Source organism: Alosa pseudoharengus, unplaced genomic scaffold, assembly GCF_046254945.1.
Source record: "Alosa pseudoharengus isolate Yale_2024_CS ecotype anadromous, Long Island Sound unplaced genomic scaffold, YU_APseudo_1.1 YU_APseudo_1.1_scf_30, whole genome shotgun sequence".
Taxonomy (NCBI): Eukaryota; Metazoa; Chordata; class Actinopteri; order Clupeiformes; family Clupeidae; genus Alosa; species Alosa pseudoharengus.
Window position 1 is genome coordinate 54,646 of NW_027468719.1, and position 17,484 is coordinate 72,129.

Here is a 17,484-nt window from a genome sequence, read left to right on the forward strand (position 1 = left end):
CATCAGAGCTGATGCGGACACAAGTCAGCAGAGGTCTTGGTATGTGATGCACATATGCATGCCTTCGCCATTGTACCTTATTGCCTTTGCCTGAAACTCAGTCTAGGCCAAATAGCACTATACAGATTAATAACAATATGTTGAACTATAAAATGGTGTATGTCTAATGACACTGCATGTCTTTCACAGGATCAGCTTTCCAGGAGACAGCAAATTTAGAATGATTCCTATTGCTGGTCCATGTTGCTTCAAAGGCACCATGAAAAAGGAAGGGTTCATATACCATAATTTATTAATTTCTGTAAATAAATATATATTGCAAATAACATTATTGACCATGTTACTGTCATTTGGTGTTTCAAAATGGTAGCTCCTTTTTTATTATACGTTTGTGGAAGTAATGTATAAGAAATACAATAAAATGAAAATATATGAAAGATGGAAAAAAATGAAATACAACTTAAAAAGGAACAGGCAGTACAAGAACACTAATACAAAACTATTATAACATATTATAACAACTAACATTATAGGAAGGTGATTTAAATTACAGGGATGAACCCGGTGTACTGTCCCTGAGTTGCATTTATCCCTTATCCTACACACACAGCAAATCTTCGATTACCCTGCCCTAGAGACTTATGCTGCCAGAAAATGAAATGCCAGTAGGCAGCATATCTGAACTCTCTATTGTTATCACATGGCTTGTAGCTGCATTGGTTTAATAAACGTCCAAGCTTCATACTGATGCTTTTTTTGAAGATTTATTTTCTCTGTCACATATAAACTGTAAACGTGAATAGTCAGGAAAAACACTGTGACAATGTTAGCGCCATAAACCAAATGCAGAGTCCATCTTTCTTTGAAAAGTCTGTGACTGGTTTACATCTCTATCCCGACCCCCAGTTTGAGAAGCACTGATCTAGGCAATACAATAATTATCTAGTGTGTGCACCTCAAACTGCTCACTCAACTTCAAAGGTGCGTTACGTTACGTTTAAAGTAATTTTTTTGTATGTGTCTATGAAGAGGCGGTCAACTCCACAGTAGTATATTCCGGCGTCTGTAGACTTCACTTGCGACATAGTGACAGTGAACTCCCCAGTCCCATAATCAACCAGGAAGAGTCTTTGAGAGTTATGCTTGCCAGCAGATGTGATGAGGACATCCTTATCTGTACATGGATCTCTGCAGAAGTACTTCGGGTTGCTACGTGCCAGTATATGGGAACATAACATTTTGGCATCTTCTCCCTCTTTCACAGTGATGTTTTCAGATTCCAGTCCCTCTGTTGAACACACACACACACACACACACACACACACATTAACTAAATATTTGAGAGTCTAGATCTTATTCTGGTTGGTACTAATCTCTGGATGTCAGGCATCATACACTCACATACACACATTGGTCAGCTCGTAGTGCCCAGAGTCAAAACTAAATTTAGCCATTATGGTGCCCACTGCTGGGACCATCTCCCAATGGAGATCAAGTTGGCCCCAGCTTGTTTAAAAAATACATTAAAAACTGTCCTTTTTCCACTGCCTTTGATTAATTTGTTGAATTTTGATTTGGGAGTTATAAAGTCATGATTCTGGTTCAGTGAGTAAGTACATTGAAGGGCCGTGTATAATAATCTAATATAGGGTCATTATAGTGGATGGAATCCACTATTTTGAAATCTCCTGGCTTCTTATTATTATAACCTTTTCTTTTTACCTTTTCAAGAATGAATGCGACTCTAACCGCTTAATGTACAGACATGTTGAAATATTTGTTGTGTAGGTCTGGAGTTGGACAAGACAGTTATTATTATGACCGCCGCTAGCGAAGCTAGCGAAGCGGTCATATAGGGATTGTCAAAGTTTTTTTTTTTTTTTTTCCCCGTCATCTACTTCCTGAATTTTTGGTCAACGATACCCGGGACACCGAACCACCGGGGCACATGAAATTTGGTGGGTATGTAGCCCCACTAGACTTTTACGGAAAAATTTCGTTTCGTCCCCGGGGTCCACTCCCCCCCCGTGCTGGGCCCCCCGAACCGCAAAAAAAGCAGTTTTTCCTAAATAACTACCTGAACCGTGGCACCGAGGATGAAGAATCTTTTATGGTATGTTGGTCTCAAGGGCCCACATCAATCTGGCCCATAATCACTCATTTGTGATTTGCACCCCCCCGGTAAAAAATGAAAATGCAATATTATTCTGCTTTAATCGCCCCTATCTTCAGTTAAGATGTTCAGAACTGCACCAAATTTTATGTGTATGATTGACCTGGCATTCTCTGGGGGTATGCCAAGTTTCGTAGAATTTCATCCATGGGGGGGTCTTTAAAAAAATAGATTATGTGTACATTTAGTGACTGTACACTCATTGGCCTGTAGATGGCGGTGCACACATATACACATGCACACACACACAGGCACCCACATACTATCGGTATTAGAACGGCCGATACATAATTACAAATTCAGTAGGATTAAAAGAAAGCCAAAATAAATATTCATCATCATCATCATGGCTGCATTTCCAGTATTGGCGATAAGTAGTCGTTTGTCCACTAGATGGCGCATCGTTGCAGTGAGACGTAATTTTGTTGGAAGTTAAACGTGGGTTGGAATAATAATGGACGCTTCCTACAAGGACTATAGTTTACCGCAGAGAACGTCTAATAAGGATAGGATGATGTTCACATGAAATGTAATTCCCATTTTTTTCTTGAAGCCGAAATAAATCTGAGGATGTTTATCGGACATGCTTGGTTTTTACTGTACGTTAATCTTATAATATCAATAAGGACCTAGGCAATGTTACCATTAGCGTTGGTTGAGTGATGGAGGCCAATTTGATTGATTGCATTTGTAGAAAACTATAAATGCGGTTATACCAAGCAAATTGATAGCAGCACTGTAATTGTATCTTTCGACTGTCATTTGTTGCATTTGTTGCATAAGTTTTGCTATGCAGTTATGGTTGAAATAATAGCCCATCAGCGCATCTCTAGTGTGTGTGCCTCTCTCGCTCAGAGGGGAGGGAGAGGCTGAGGGTCGATCCAGCATGCATTCTAAACTCTGTGGTGGATAGGATCTACAATTAGGTGTTAATAATATTACCATGCTAGGTCGAAGTACTCCCAAGTGCTATTGCGCCACACATTGTAGTTCTCATGTTTATTCGCTTGGAAAATCGTCATGTTTCATGTTGTGTGCCCTAACATTTTTCATCAACTACTCGTGCAACTGTATTTAAGAAGGTAAAACGTGGAGGTGTTTGAATACTGCTATGTGCCTCTCTCTACGGCCACGGCAGAGCCCGCTAGCATAGCAACATGCTAACACATTCGCGCCGCGCGACAGAGCGTTTGAGTGCACCTACCGACGCGGGAGAGGTACGACTCAACTCGTGAAAGTTACGGTAAGAACATATATCACTACTGATTTTGGGTGGCGTGTTCCTTTAAAAAGCTCATTTTCCCCCATAGACTTGAATGGAGGCTGTGATGTCATAATGGCCTAAAGCCAGCTGCGCTTGTTAGGCTCCCAGAGCAGAGCCATATAAAGGTAGAGTTGCGACAACTCCATTGACGCAAATGTTCCATTTTTTTTCAACAATGGCGGCTAATGGAAGCCTCAAATAGTTCCCGAAAGTTAACAATTTATAATAGCAGCAGTGCAGTTACAGACTGTTTGTAGCCAACATTTCAGACTCAGATTAACATTATTGGCTCATCCGAATAATAATAATAATAATAATGATAACAGTAACAACAGTAATAGTAGTAAAGTAATAGTATTAATAACCTAATTATAATAATAAACTATTTATGTATACTATGACAGCTTTTCTGCTGCTCCGTTTTTATCAGTTCCTTATCAAATAAATAAAAAGAGGCTAAAGCCCAATAAATGTGCCACAGACAATAACCTAATATAAGATAAACCTTGCCTATACCATTTCAATTAGGCAGCATAGGCAACACCACGAACGAGCTGTCATTAAGTTTTTGCGTTTGTAGCCTACAACTTTTATGACGTGACGTGTCTTGGGCATTTAGCTTTACCATCATGTCAACATAGCTGTAACGTTATGCACAATGCTCATCTAGACTATGGATTTAAATGGTTTAATTTTAAAAAGGGCAGCAAAAGTGGGATAAAGTGCAACTGCTTCCCCAAAACAATTCCTCCATAACTGTGGATTTAATCGTTTGATATGTGGATAACTTTCAGTGGACTAAACACATAAAAGGTAAGATTTTGTTATCACAAAGCTGGTTTGTTAAAATTGAATATGGCTAAGCATATTTACAGCCAACTTTAAGTACTTGCAACAGTGAAACTGGGTTTGTTGTTAACATTGTTGGTAACGTAAACGTTTCTTCAGTTAGGAGCAGGACTGTTTTTTTTTTTATTTTGCATTAATTTTCATTGGCAAAAGCTGGCCTAATATGCATGAGAGAACCTAGATTTGAGGGAGCTGCAGCTGTTAGCATCAGCACAGTCATATTAACACAGCAGGGCACACTAGCCCAGTGATGGCTAGCCCAGTCATGAAGGATCGTGTAAAATCCCCATCCCCAGAAAGTTTCAAACAAGCTTGCGTTGATGATGCATGATCACTGATCAAATTGCTATTTTCTGACACGATGCACACCATTCCCAGGTGCTCACCTGTCTGAATCTCAAGCTGTTTAGCCTAGCATCTTAATGCTGTTCACAGCACGGTGAATGACAAACGATGACAAAATGCTGTTCATGTTTATGAGTTCATAGCCTGGTTATTTATCGAAGGACTTACATGTCACGTTTTATATTTTATTATGACCACTCGCATTACCATGGGGTTACTTAATAGGTAGGCCTATGCTACGGTTAACTTAGAATGCCCACCATTACACTGGAGATGTTAAAAAACGTTTAAACTTTTTTTATTCTCCCGCGACGATAGGCTAGGCTTGGCTAGGTAGCTCAGATCAGTGACTACCAGAGGAAACGCGGGGTAGAAAACTCAAACAAGTGTTACGGTACGGATCCACTTGTACTTCACTTCTTTTTGTCGTGTCGCATTCCACTCTAGTCCTATGGGTGACGTCAAGCGACTTTAACGCGCCCGCAAAGCATCCCGGGAAGGCAGCGCTGCATTTGAAATAATGTAGCGCGGCAAAAAAGCTGGCCGATGCCCAGCTTTATGCAAATGAATCCGTTGAACACGAGGCGACTCTCCAATGAAAGGACGAGTTTGTAGGTCCTTTGTTCTACCACAACTGTGCCTGTGAAACTTTGGTTCCGCTTACAAGACAAATAATGTTTTAACGATCTCTTCCACGACCACCTAGTAGTCCATAAAACAAACGAAACTAGGATTTGGATGAATATATTGACTGTTGGTGTTTCTGGTGAGGATTTGAGATTGCTTTGAGTAGTTTAAATAAAACAAGATTTCGAAATGGCTTGCATAGTTTGTTTAGGCTATTAATGTGTTGTATACTGTTAAGTACATGCCTAAAATTGTGGTCCATTTGTGGAAAAACACTTAACCGTAACGGTACGGATCCACTTGTACTTCACTTCTTTTTGTCGTGTCGCATAGATGTCGCGCTGCCTCCCCACGTTCAGTCGTGTGTGGGCGTTTTGTTTAAAATGTCAGTTACCAGCTCATACTCAGTTCGTTTTAACGTATCTTAAGTGTTTTTCCACAAATGGACCACAATTTTAGGCATGTACTTAACAGTATACAACACATTAATAGCCTAAACAAACTATGCAAGCCATTTCGAAATCTTGTTTTATTTAAACTACTCAAAGCAATCTCAAATCCTCACCAGAAACACCAACAGTCAATATATTCATCCAAATCCTAGTTTCGTTTGTTTTATGGACTACTAGGTGGTCGTGGAAGAGATCGTTAAAACATTATTTGTCTTGTAAGCGGAGTTTCACAGGCACAGTTGTGGTAGAACAAAGGACCTACAAACTCGTCCTTTCATTGGAGAGTCGCCTCGCGTTCAACGGATTCATTTGCATAAAGCTGGGCATCGGCCAGCTTTTTTGTCGCGCTACATTATTTCAAATGCAGCGCTGCCTTCCCGGGATGCTTTGCGGGCGCGTTAAAGTCGCTTGACGTCACCCATAGGACTAGAGTGGAATGCGACACGACAAAAAGAAGTGAAGTACAAGTGGATCCGTACCGTTAGACTAGCTGTGTTACAGTTTCTCGTTGCAACGAGCTTCACAGGAGCTCCATGCGCTTTTGTAGGCTATACGCAGTCTCAAAAACACTGTTCACTTTTCGAGTCACTGTACGAGGTCATTTATTTTATATAGCGATAATTTAGGTACACTTATGGGGTGGGTGCAATTGCGTTTTCTAAAGAATCTCCCGTCTTGATTTTGTACAGAAATTAATATTAAGTGACACGTAAAAGGGCGGGAAAAAAGGTCACCTTATATCAGTGGTTCTCAAACTTTTTAATTCATTCCCCACTTTGATCAAGGGGGCATTCTCGAGGCCCACCTGTCCCTCATCGCTCTAAGAAAGTGGTAGGTCAAGCTTAAAATTGTCAAATGTATTGAAATAATGACAAGTTCTAAATATATCCTCTTCAACAGAGTTAAAATCAGCTTGTGCTGCAAATATAATAATACATAAATACATAACACACATATTTCTGTTTTCCAGCAACACATAGGAAGCATAGGCCATTTTACAGCATTGTACAATATATTCAATGAAATACCAACATGCTGCATTAAATTGATCCATAATCCAATCATACTGAGCACTGCTGGTTGGGAAATATTTTTGAAATAAACTTTGCAGGGATGTGATGTAGGCCTACTGTTTAATACATGGGATCACGAGAGTGCCTCCCAATCAGACGTTTCAGCGATTTCGCTCAGAAATCTCAATGGCATAATACTGTCGCGATCGAGGCGCCTGTCACATAGGCTACTCAAGTTTTTTTGGTAAATGCAGTAATCTTATTTGCTAGGTGAGGTAGGTGCTTGTATTTGCCTTGTAACTGGACATTTAACTGAAATATATCGCTAAGATAGGCCAGCTTCGTCAAGAAATGTTCATTAGTGAACGTGCTTGCAGATTCAAACATGCGAGGCGACTCGGAGCTCAAACACGCGCGACAGCACTTTACCTCGGGAAAGCCACCTTGCCTCGCTGTAAGACAGTAGCCTACAGCCTTTTGGTCAGCTACCATCTCTTCGCAAAGTGCGGAGAATAGACGCGCTTTTAAAGGCCGGGTTTTGATGAAATTCCCCACTCTCACAACAACGTTCAAAATCTCATTAGGTCGGGACTAACTAAGCTGCCTTGACACGAGAGCTTCCCTATGAATAACACAGTGCGTCCATTGCGCATCGGGTGCTACCTGGGCCCAGGCTACAGATAAAAAAATAACTCCTGTTTTTCACGTCAGTTCGCGCCCCACCTGGCATGTCTCCGCGACCCAGTAGTGGGTCGCGACCCACAGTTTGAGAAACGCTGCCTTATATAGCAGGCTAAGATATAAGGTCTGGAATTTAATTTAATATTGTTGTAATGGTAGGATAACTACATAGTCTACGCAATAATTACACTGTGTTATACATATTGTATATCAATGCATTTATTGACTGTCAATTACCCAAAATCGTGGCTCTGTCTATTGAACAGTAGCCTATTTAATGCATTCTAATCCATTGTCAATCACTTCCGGGAACTAGTTGAGGTTTACACAAACCACGTGACCAACGGAATTTTGAACACCCATTGTCGCAACTCTAACTTTATATGGCTCTGTCCCAGAGTAGTTCCCGGGCTAATCAGAACACTGGCACAGGTGTCACCTCTAAATCCAACTGTCTCCGCTTCTAATGCATACAATCTGGCGCTCCCTAAAACTACACATCCTGTAATTAACTTGTGTGCATGCGCAGTAGCTTTCTCCTAGCGTCATTGACTCCTACAGACCACTTTACGCCATCATCGCTTTCAACCACACTACTTTCAAGCATTCTCTTGAAGAAAGTTTACGCTCTTGGTGTCTGCTGGACGAAACAGACATTTTCCTACCACACCCAATGTAAGTTACAATTAATTTGTGTTTTTTATTCGAATGGAGTGTGTGAAGTCTGTTTATAACGACTCGGCTAGATAAGTAAGTAAGCAAGCAACAAACATTGCATGTGTTTTGGATCAATATTAAGGGAGATTTGGCCTAATGAAGTTTGAATACATTGGAGGGGGGGACTATAGCTTGGACTTAATGTATCTCCCTCAATTTCAGTCACAGATAAATGGCTTTCCAGCACTATGTTTTAGGTAAAAGCTATGTTTACTGCAAATTAACTGTAATTATGCGGGATTATAATATTCAAACTTGAGCAACCAAAAAACCTATATTTTAAAATGGGTCGAGTTTTTACAAAAGTTAGCTTTTACTATTCTCATCATGGCCAGAAAGTTGGGTCTTTGGTTTTTGTTTTGTTGCCGAGATATGATTGGTTATGGTTTTCATGGCTGGGTGACTGTTTTATTTTTCATAGTAGCTTTTGACTTTATTTATTTATACCATGTGCTGTTGTGTTTACATAGCCATGTGTTTCCAGAGTCATAGTCAACCCCCCCCCCCCCCCACACCTAATTGATAAAACTTCATTAGCCCAAATCACCCTTGATATTGATCCAAAACACATGCAATTTCAGTTGCATAGCTTACTTATGTGTGATGATTTCACACGGAATGACCCTTAAATCTTAAAGACTATACTTAAATCTTATGCACAGGATTAAAGTGTTGTAGATGGTCATTTAATTGATAGTTTGTGGCACCAAGGAACAATTGAATGACAACATGATAACAACGGTATATAGCCTTCAGTGTCACTGTCACTTAGTTATGTATTTTATCTTATGATTAAATTTCAGTAAGGTTTGATATGTGATCTCTCTGAGAATATGTGGACTGGGGCTGTGGCATTCTGGGAACACACTTTTCCATCACTATCATAAGTGAATAGTATGACACTAGTAAGAGTTAAACTAACACTTTCACAGATTTGAAATTCAACTCTGTTCACAAGTGTGACACAAATGTATCACTCTAGAATATCTGAAATTTAACAATGTACACTAGTGTAACAAAAAGTGAGCACTTCCTGATGTTAATTTTATCTCTATGTAGAGGTCTTTCAGCACTGCATCTGAGTTGCATTTCTTACATTTTATGGAGTGTGGAATTAACACTGACAAGATTGAGACAAAATAAACACATGTATAGTGTTAAAATTGACCCTCATAGAGTCGATATAACACCAGAAAATGTGCAGTGTTGGTGGTTAATAAATGACTCTGTATGTCATTATACATTTGCACATGTTCAATACTGCTTACCTTTAAGAACCTTTATAGACTTGAGCTCGATGGGAAGCATGGGAACATCTGGATGATTTTCAGCAACAGCTTTTTCCACAATGGAAATCACATTTGCAGAGTCCAGAACAGTGTTTTTGAATAGCAGGACAAAATCCACAACAACTGATCCTGGTCTAAGCATTTAACAGAAAGAGGGAAATTAAGAGGGAATATATAACACATTTGCAATCACTCTACAACACTCTACAACACTAGTGTGATGAAATGCACATCTACCAACCTGAAACTATTGATTTGTGTGCCAAGGAATTGGGATCCATACTTTTCATCAGAGTAAATTTTGTTTAACTGAAAAATCAAGACATTAAGAATCAATATTTTTTCTATTATTCTGCCAAACATGCTTATAATGCTAATGCAGGTTCATGTTCATGAAAATTTGAACAACACAAGTTTCCAGCAAAGAAGATGTGCAAAATATTTAGAAACTGAAGAAAAACAACAACATTCTTACCATTGTTGAAACTTCTGCAGCCAAGCTCTTAAACTGTGATGAGGCGGTATCTCGCAGCTCTGGAGTAAACGGCTTTTGCAGGCTGAATTCCATATTAATCTTATGTGCTGTTGGGATGAGGGAGGGTTATATGCTTTTACATCATCCATTTAGTAATCAAAATGGTTTGTATACAGCAAATGAAGTGATGACATGGGCACAACAGTGGAAGCCAGGTATTAAATCCACAACTTTTTAACTTCTACCGCTGTGCTATAGAACGTGTGCTGACATGCTGTTTGACTGTCTGGTTTTCCAGCTGCACAAAGGCACAAAGGCTGCACAAAGACAGAGCAGGCAGCCATCCAGAGGCTCATTACAACGGCTGATCATCAGGATTGAGCGGCCCGACATCCAATCCATCTTCACCTCCCGCTGCCTGCATCATCACAGACCCCTCCCACCCTGCCCATCATCCAGTTACTCCCTTAAGGGAAGAGGTTCAGATCCATCAAAGGAAATGCTTCCAGAATGGCATCTGGAAAAGGCTGACTGATGCTGAAGCCAAGTGCACAATGCCCTTTCCAGCCAGTAATCTACAACAAATCTCCATACCATATCTCACGATTCGCATGGGGTATTTTCCATAAGATCATCTCTCAATGCAAATCAAACCAGATATTAGGCTAATTGAAATAAAACCATCCCAATCTCTAGGTATGTTGAAGGGTATGTGATGATGTGGGGTTATTTTAATTCCAAAGGCCAAGGGAACTTTATCAGAATGTATAGTACCCTGGATCCATTAAATAACTGGCCTTTAAAAATAAAAATCTGCCTGCTTCTATGGGAATTTAACATAGGGGTATGAATACTTGCACCCTGTATTTTACATTATTCATTCACAAAGAAAAATGGTGTCCTTAAAGGATGGATTTTTCCTCATTTTTTAAAATGAGATCCAATTCCAAAAGATGATTGTCTTTATTCCTCTTTTTAGTCAACTTTAGCATGGGGATGAATACTTTTTATAGGCACTGTACGCACACGCGCTCACACACATACACACACACACACACATTTACCTTTGACATCAAGAGTTAATATCCTGCTTGGTTGTGATGATGAGGGTGTGTCTCTCCTCTCCCCCTGACACCAGTACTGGCCCTTATGAGACTCAGCAGCTCCATTGATGGTGAAGGTGTTTCCCTCAGACACTGGGACGCTGCTGGACCCCTTATACAACTTGTATGTCCAGCCACTGAGAGACGTGATCACACACTTCAGAGTGACCGTCTCTCCAATGAACACAGAACTCTGGGGCTTTACAGTTAGTGTAGCCAAAGGCAGCGCTGCAGAGAAGTAGATGGAGAGAACAAGGAGCAAAGGAGAATGAATATGAACTGTTCTCATTAGATTACACAAGACCTTGGTAACAATATAGTAAACATGTCCATGTAATATTTTATTTATATCGGAACTCCCCCTATTACCGTTGGTCCCGTATTTCCGCCGTTTTGCGTGTATGTGTCACTTAATATCCATTTCTATACAAACCGAGACAGCGGATTCCTAAAGAAACGCAAGCACCCACACCATAGGTGTATCTAAATTAGCTATGTACCAAAAATTACATTTTACCGTGACTCGAAGAGCTGTAAACAGTGTTGTAAGGCTGCGTGTACACATCCGTGGAGCTCCAGTGGAATTTTAATTCCATGACGAGAATTCTCGGTCTAACCGTTCATGTGCCGTTGAAACGGCGTAAATAGGCGACCCATCAGGCCAGCACTATATCTCTGAGCGTAGTAAACAAAATTGGATATTTCAGGCAGTAGATGCTCCCGTTAAGAACCAAACCAGATTTTGTTCAAATCTACACACCTATGGCTACTGAAAAATGTAAGGTTAATTTAGCAAATGTTATTTTGAAGTGTTAAAAAACATTGTTGTTTTAGAATTTCCGAACAAAAGTGGTGATAATTGGGGGTGTTACGATATATAAGTCTACAATTCAGACATGGTACCAACATGGAAGTCTTTGGCCTGTTAGCTCTACGCCCTCCACTTGTGCACTGGTACTGGCCAGCTCAATAACTCTCTAAAAACAGGCAAAGTGACAGACTAGCTGTCTGTGTATCTTCTATTATTCTTCCTACTGCATTTGCGTTATGTGGCCGAGAATTACGTTAGGATAGACAAAGGTATTTTATTGTGCCATGTTATGCGCTTGTTATATGAAACACTGCAGTGGTGTTTTTGGTTCTTTATTGCCATTACCATTTCATATTTCACATTATTTTTCATTGCAGGTGGTAGTACTAATTCTGTGTTGTCCAGTGTGAATTTAAGTACACCTATCAAACTATTGAGTCCACCTTTTTTTCTTTTTTTTTCTTTTCTCTTTGGGGTGGAGAAGTGGTATACCACAAAATCTTCGTTCATTCCAGCCCTACAATCAATACTTTAAGTCCTATGCAGAGGATTAAAGGTATACTATACAAGTTCATGTATTTTTGGCAACTGTAGAGCTATCCCTAGAGTCACAATATATATTTTAGTGACTTGTTCCCCCTGTACACAATGAAAATGCTTTTGTTTTTGAGGTGAAGGATTAACAACAGGCAAAAACTATCCCCAAAGAGCAATATCTACTGACAAAGTAATGTTTTGATGATTCGAGCCGCCATTCTTGAAGTTGCATGGCTCATTCCTTTGTTAGCGACTCACTACGTCTATGCTGTATGGCTATGCTAGGTGAACGATTCCCCTACTACAAGTTTGTTTACCATCAAATTGGCTTTGTAAAGGTTATATTAAGGTGAACATCTTCCATAGTGTACCTTTAAGGTATTGTGGATGTCATTTACTTGATAATTTGTGGCACCAAGAAAAAATGACACGAAAACATAACAACAGTAACCTTTAGTGTCACTGTCACTTAGTTATGTATTTTATCTTACGATTAAATTTCAGTAAGGTTTGATATGTAATCTCTCTAAGAATATGTGAACTGGGGCTGTGGCATTCTAGGAATACACATTTCCATCACTATCAAAAGTGAATTGAAAATGATGACACTAGTTAGAGTTTAACCAACACTTTCACAGATCTGAAATTTAACTCTGATCACTGGTGTAACACAAATGTAATACTTCAGCATATTTGAAACAAGAACAAGAACTCACCACTTCCAGGTGTTCATCATATGATGAACACCATGTGGTGTTAACTTCTCATAGACATACGCACACGTGCTCGTGCGCACACACACACACACACATGCTCGTGCGCGCACACACACACACACACACACACAAACCTTTGATAATAAGAGTTAATACTCTGCTTGGTTGTGATGATGTTGGTCTGTCTCTCCTCTCCCCCTGACACCAGTATTGGCCCTTGTGAGATGCAGTAGCTCCATTGATGGTGAAGGTGTTTCCCTCAGACACTGGGGTTCTGTTGGACTCCTTATACCACTTGTATGTCCAGCCACTGAGAGACGTGATCACACACTTCAGAGTGACCGTCTCTCCAGTGAACACAGGACTCTGGGGCTCTACAGTCAGCGTAGCCAAAGGCAGCTCTGCAGAGGAGTAGATGGAGAGAACAAGGAGCAAAGGAGAATGAATATGAACTGTAGATGGAGAGAACAGACCTTAAAATCTTCCATAGTTTACCTTTAAGGTGTTGTCAATGTCATTTACTTGATGGAATCCTTGTTTCACCATGGACAAATGACACACCAACATGACAACAACGGATGAACACCAGGACATGTTAACTTTTCATAGACATACACGCGCTCACACACAGACAAACACACACACACACACACACACACACACACACACAGACACACACACACACACACACACACACACACACCTTTGACACACACACACACACACCTTTGACACACACACACACACACCTTTGACATCAAGAGTTGTTTCCCTGCTTGGTTGTGATGATGTTGGTCTGTCTCTCCTCTCCCCCTGACACCAGTATTGGCCCTTGTGAGATGCAGTAGCTCCATTGATGGTGAAGGTGTTTCCCTCAGACACTGGGGTTCTGTTGGACTCCTTATACCACTTGTATGTCCAGCCACTGAGAGACTCTATCACACACTCCAGAGTGACCGTCTCTCCAGTGAACACAGGACTCTGGGGCTCTACAGTCAGCGTAGCCAAAGGCAGCTCTGCAGAGGAGTAGATGGAGAGAACAAGGAGCAAAGGAGATAGTAGGGGGGATTATCAACAAAAAAGGGCGTAATCGTTACGCGGTGGATAGAAGCACCAAAATTGGTACAGACACTCTTTATGATGTATCTCATCATTTGAGAAGGGGTGCCCAAAATTTCTGGTTCATTTAGGTCATTTTTTAAGGGAAAATCCAAGATGGCCGCCTAAAACGACCCAAGGATAATAAAACATTACATAGTTGGGCATCATGGTTTATTCTGCTACTTTATTATTTTACATTTGATATATATAGAGATGGTTAACAAATAATATGTGCAAGATAACCCATGAAAATAATCTTTCATGCCTTTTATATAGCTTTAAAGGGGGGAAAACAGGCTTAAAATGGTCAGAATGACATGACTCCCCAAATGAATCCTCATCTGAGAAGTTAATTATTTATGTATGTATAACATAAATATTTTTAAAAACTTTTGGAAGAATCACTTAATAATTTTCAAAATACAGTTTATTGCTAAAATGTCCACATGAGCAGAGATCAAGCCCTAAATAGGGACACAACTCATTGACCAAATGTTATGCCAGTGTTAGCATTAGCATTAGCCAATGTAGAACCACTAGCTGGGTTCCAATTATCAAGCTAAATCTAGGCAAACAAAGGCATCCCTAGGCTAATTGTGTCCCCATGATCACCTGGGGTGCGTATTTGTGAATCTGTGGGGCTTCCTGGGGGGTATTGTACCGTTATTTCGGGAATAACATTAGAAGCTACGAAATTTTGATATGTACTGCAGTAACGGTAGCCAGGTGGTATTTATCTGTGCAGTATGTACATTGAGTAATCCTCATGATACCATGATACCTTACCCAGATAGCAAAGGGGCGTTGAATCCACGTTTGTTTGAAGCGGCGGAGGTTGATTCAACGTGGATTCAACGCCCCTGTATCAGGGTATCAGCCTGGGCTTTTAGCTCAATTACTAGCACACTCGCCTCCCGATCCGAGGTGCTAGAGAGCAAATATACATTCACCAGCTCAAAAAGCGCAAAAATATATGCTCTGTTTTCCAGAGAAGTATACCCTACAATTCCAGCTGTTACTTGTCAAACACAAATGCCATCTTAGTGCCAAAAGTTAACCAAACCAATACGGTGGTGAACTTAGCATGGGCAATAACAGTGGAAAAGTGGGGTGAGCATGCAATTAAACTGATGCTTCACTTCAGCCAGAACTGTCTGACCCACCTGCTATAAACTCACTCCTTCCTCTCTTTCATGAAAAAGCTGCCAGCTTTGCAATGGTCAGACATGGTATGAATGTTGTAAAACAATTGACAACAAAAAAGGGACACCTAAATTCCGGCCAGGTCCCAGTTATGGCATTTGACCAACCACTATACATTTACAAAAATGGCTCAGTGGAGTGATCCAGACTGTTATGGAGAGAGGTTTGTGATGCTTGGTGGGTTGCACATAGAGATGGCTCTATGGAACACAATCGGATAACTTTAGATGGAAGTAGTTGAACAACTGCACTATGTGATAATGGGGTGGCTACCTCTGGAACAGCAGACTCCTTCTATCCATCAGGGTGGGCTGCATAGAAAACCATTTCCAGAAGTAAAAGATGCCTTCATTGCTGACAGCAAACCCTTTTCAACTGCTTAGCCAGGAATCAAACATGTTTGCATTTCTGGAGAAGTACACTTGTGTTCTTTACGATAAGAAAATGGATCTTGAAAAAGTCAATGATCTCAGGAAGGACTTGTTTTCGCAAATATATGTCTTTCAATGGAAAATATCCCTTCCACACTGGCTGCACTGATACAGCATTCAAATAGAGCAGTGTACCAAGCTAGCATTTGGTCCAAAGGTCTGCAGGCTACCCAGTCAGTGCCTTCTCCTGAAAAATATGGATGGACCAAATTAGATGATTTTTGGACACCTTTATGAACACTTTTACCAGAGGCAGCCAAAGTATGTAGAGAACCTCTTAAATGTGGCAGCAAAGGTGAGCCTCTGTGCTCTCGAAAGTGCCGATGCCAGGATGCTGGGTTGCCTTGCACAGTATGCCAATGTGCCAGAGCATGTGAATAGATGCAAATATGCAGTATGTAGACTAGGACTAATATAATCTAGTGTGGTGTTATACTGTGTCTTAAGAAGTTGCAGGGGACATGTGTGCTTAATTGTATGTTTTTTATGAGAACTGCCTGAGGTGCTTGAGTGTCTGTGTTTATATATATCTACCAATTGTCTCAAGGATACTATATAGCCATAGTGTAGCCATATTGTCTGCTTAAAACAGAGACACATCTATAAGATATGTTATACCTAATTTCATGCTTTTAGGAGGTTGTGTAGGTGGCCTTTGAAATAGCTGCCAATTGTGTGGATATAGGCAGTGCAGCCTTTTTTAATTTCTTTAAAAATTAACTTCCCGTTTGAGATTTCTTGGAGTAATCTTCCAGGATAACGTAGGATCACCCAAGGGACATATATCAAATTTCAAGCTTTTAGGAGGTTGTTTAGGTGGCCTCTGAATCAGCTGTCAATTATATAGGTGGCCAGGCTTGGAATTTCACCATTCTGGGGGCAAGGCCACTTGGCCTTCAGTTGGGCATATTTGGTGGGGGGCACAAAGGCCACATGTCAGGGCACCAAGGCCAAAGTTAACTATACAGTAGATAAAAATGATCAAAGTTGTATTTAGCCTATTCACTGCAGTAGATCTACATCACTGTATGAAACATTACAAAAACATGAAATGAAAACATGACATATTACATAGAACTGTAAATCATCTGACTATCTAATATTTACAGATATCTAGGCTATATATAACATTTATTTTATATTTGGCCTGTTATGAAATCATGTATTGAACAATTTAAGCACAGCTCAGCTTTAAGAAACTCAAATAGCCTAGATGCATGCTTAGCATTTTGTGATCATTAAGGCTACTTTCACAAACTCTTAGTCAGCTGTCCTCTGATTTACCAATATCTAGGCGATATTTGTAACATTTATTTTGTATTTGGCCCGTTATGAAATCATGTGGAACAATTTAAACACATTGTAAAACTTAAAGCCCAAATTTGGAGACATCCATGTATGTCGAACTTTACTGCAAATTCAAAACTGGATTACTCTGGAACGGCTAACTGTACAGGGGACAGCTTTACACCTTTGTGTTCGGTAAGGTCTGCTGTTTATTCTGATATATGGTTTGTCATGTGTTAAAAGAAGGGTTCGTAAAGTATTCCACCAAGATGAATGGGTAGGGAGATCATGGGACGCAAAACCCAAAGTAGAATGTATGATTAAATTGAATTATATTATTTACTTTTCTCGCGAACCGTTCAACACAGCAATTATCGGCTAACATCGTTTAAAAGCTGAGAAAAAGCTCT

The 17,484-nt window shown here is 40.2% G+C and overlaps 1 protein-coding gene across 1 annotated transcript in view; it reads right to left on the reverse strand.

Annotated features, from left to right (window-relative positions):
- Positions 1-479: 479 nt before the first annotated feature.
- LOC143101191 (Fc receptor-like protein 5) overlaps positions 480-17,484 on the reverse strand; it is an 89,794-nt gene continuing 72,789 nt past the window's right edge. The window contains exons 8-14 of the mRNA XM_076264594.1: positions 13,802-14,068; positions 13,187-13,453; positions 10,950-11,216; positions 9,886-9,992; positions 9,652-9,719; positions 9,390-9,544; positions 480-1,288 (exon numbers count right to left, since the gene is read on the reverse strand). Coding sequence (XP_076120709.1) covers positions 987-1,288; positions 9,390-9,544; positions 9,652-9,719; positions 9,886-9,992; positions 10,950-11,216; positions 13,187-13,453; positions 13,802-14,068 — 1,433 coding nt within the window. The 3' untranslated portion in view covers positions 480-986. The remainder of the gene's footprint in view (positions 1,289-9,389; positions 9,545-9,651; positions 9,720-9,885; positions 9,993-10,949; positions 11,217-13,186; positions 13,454-13,801; positions 14,069-17,484) is intronic.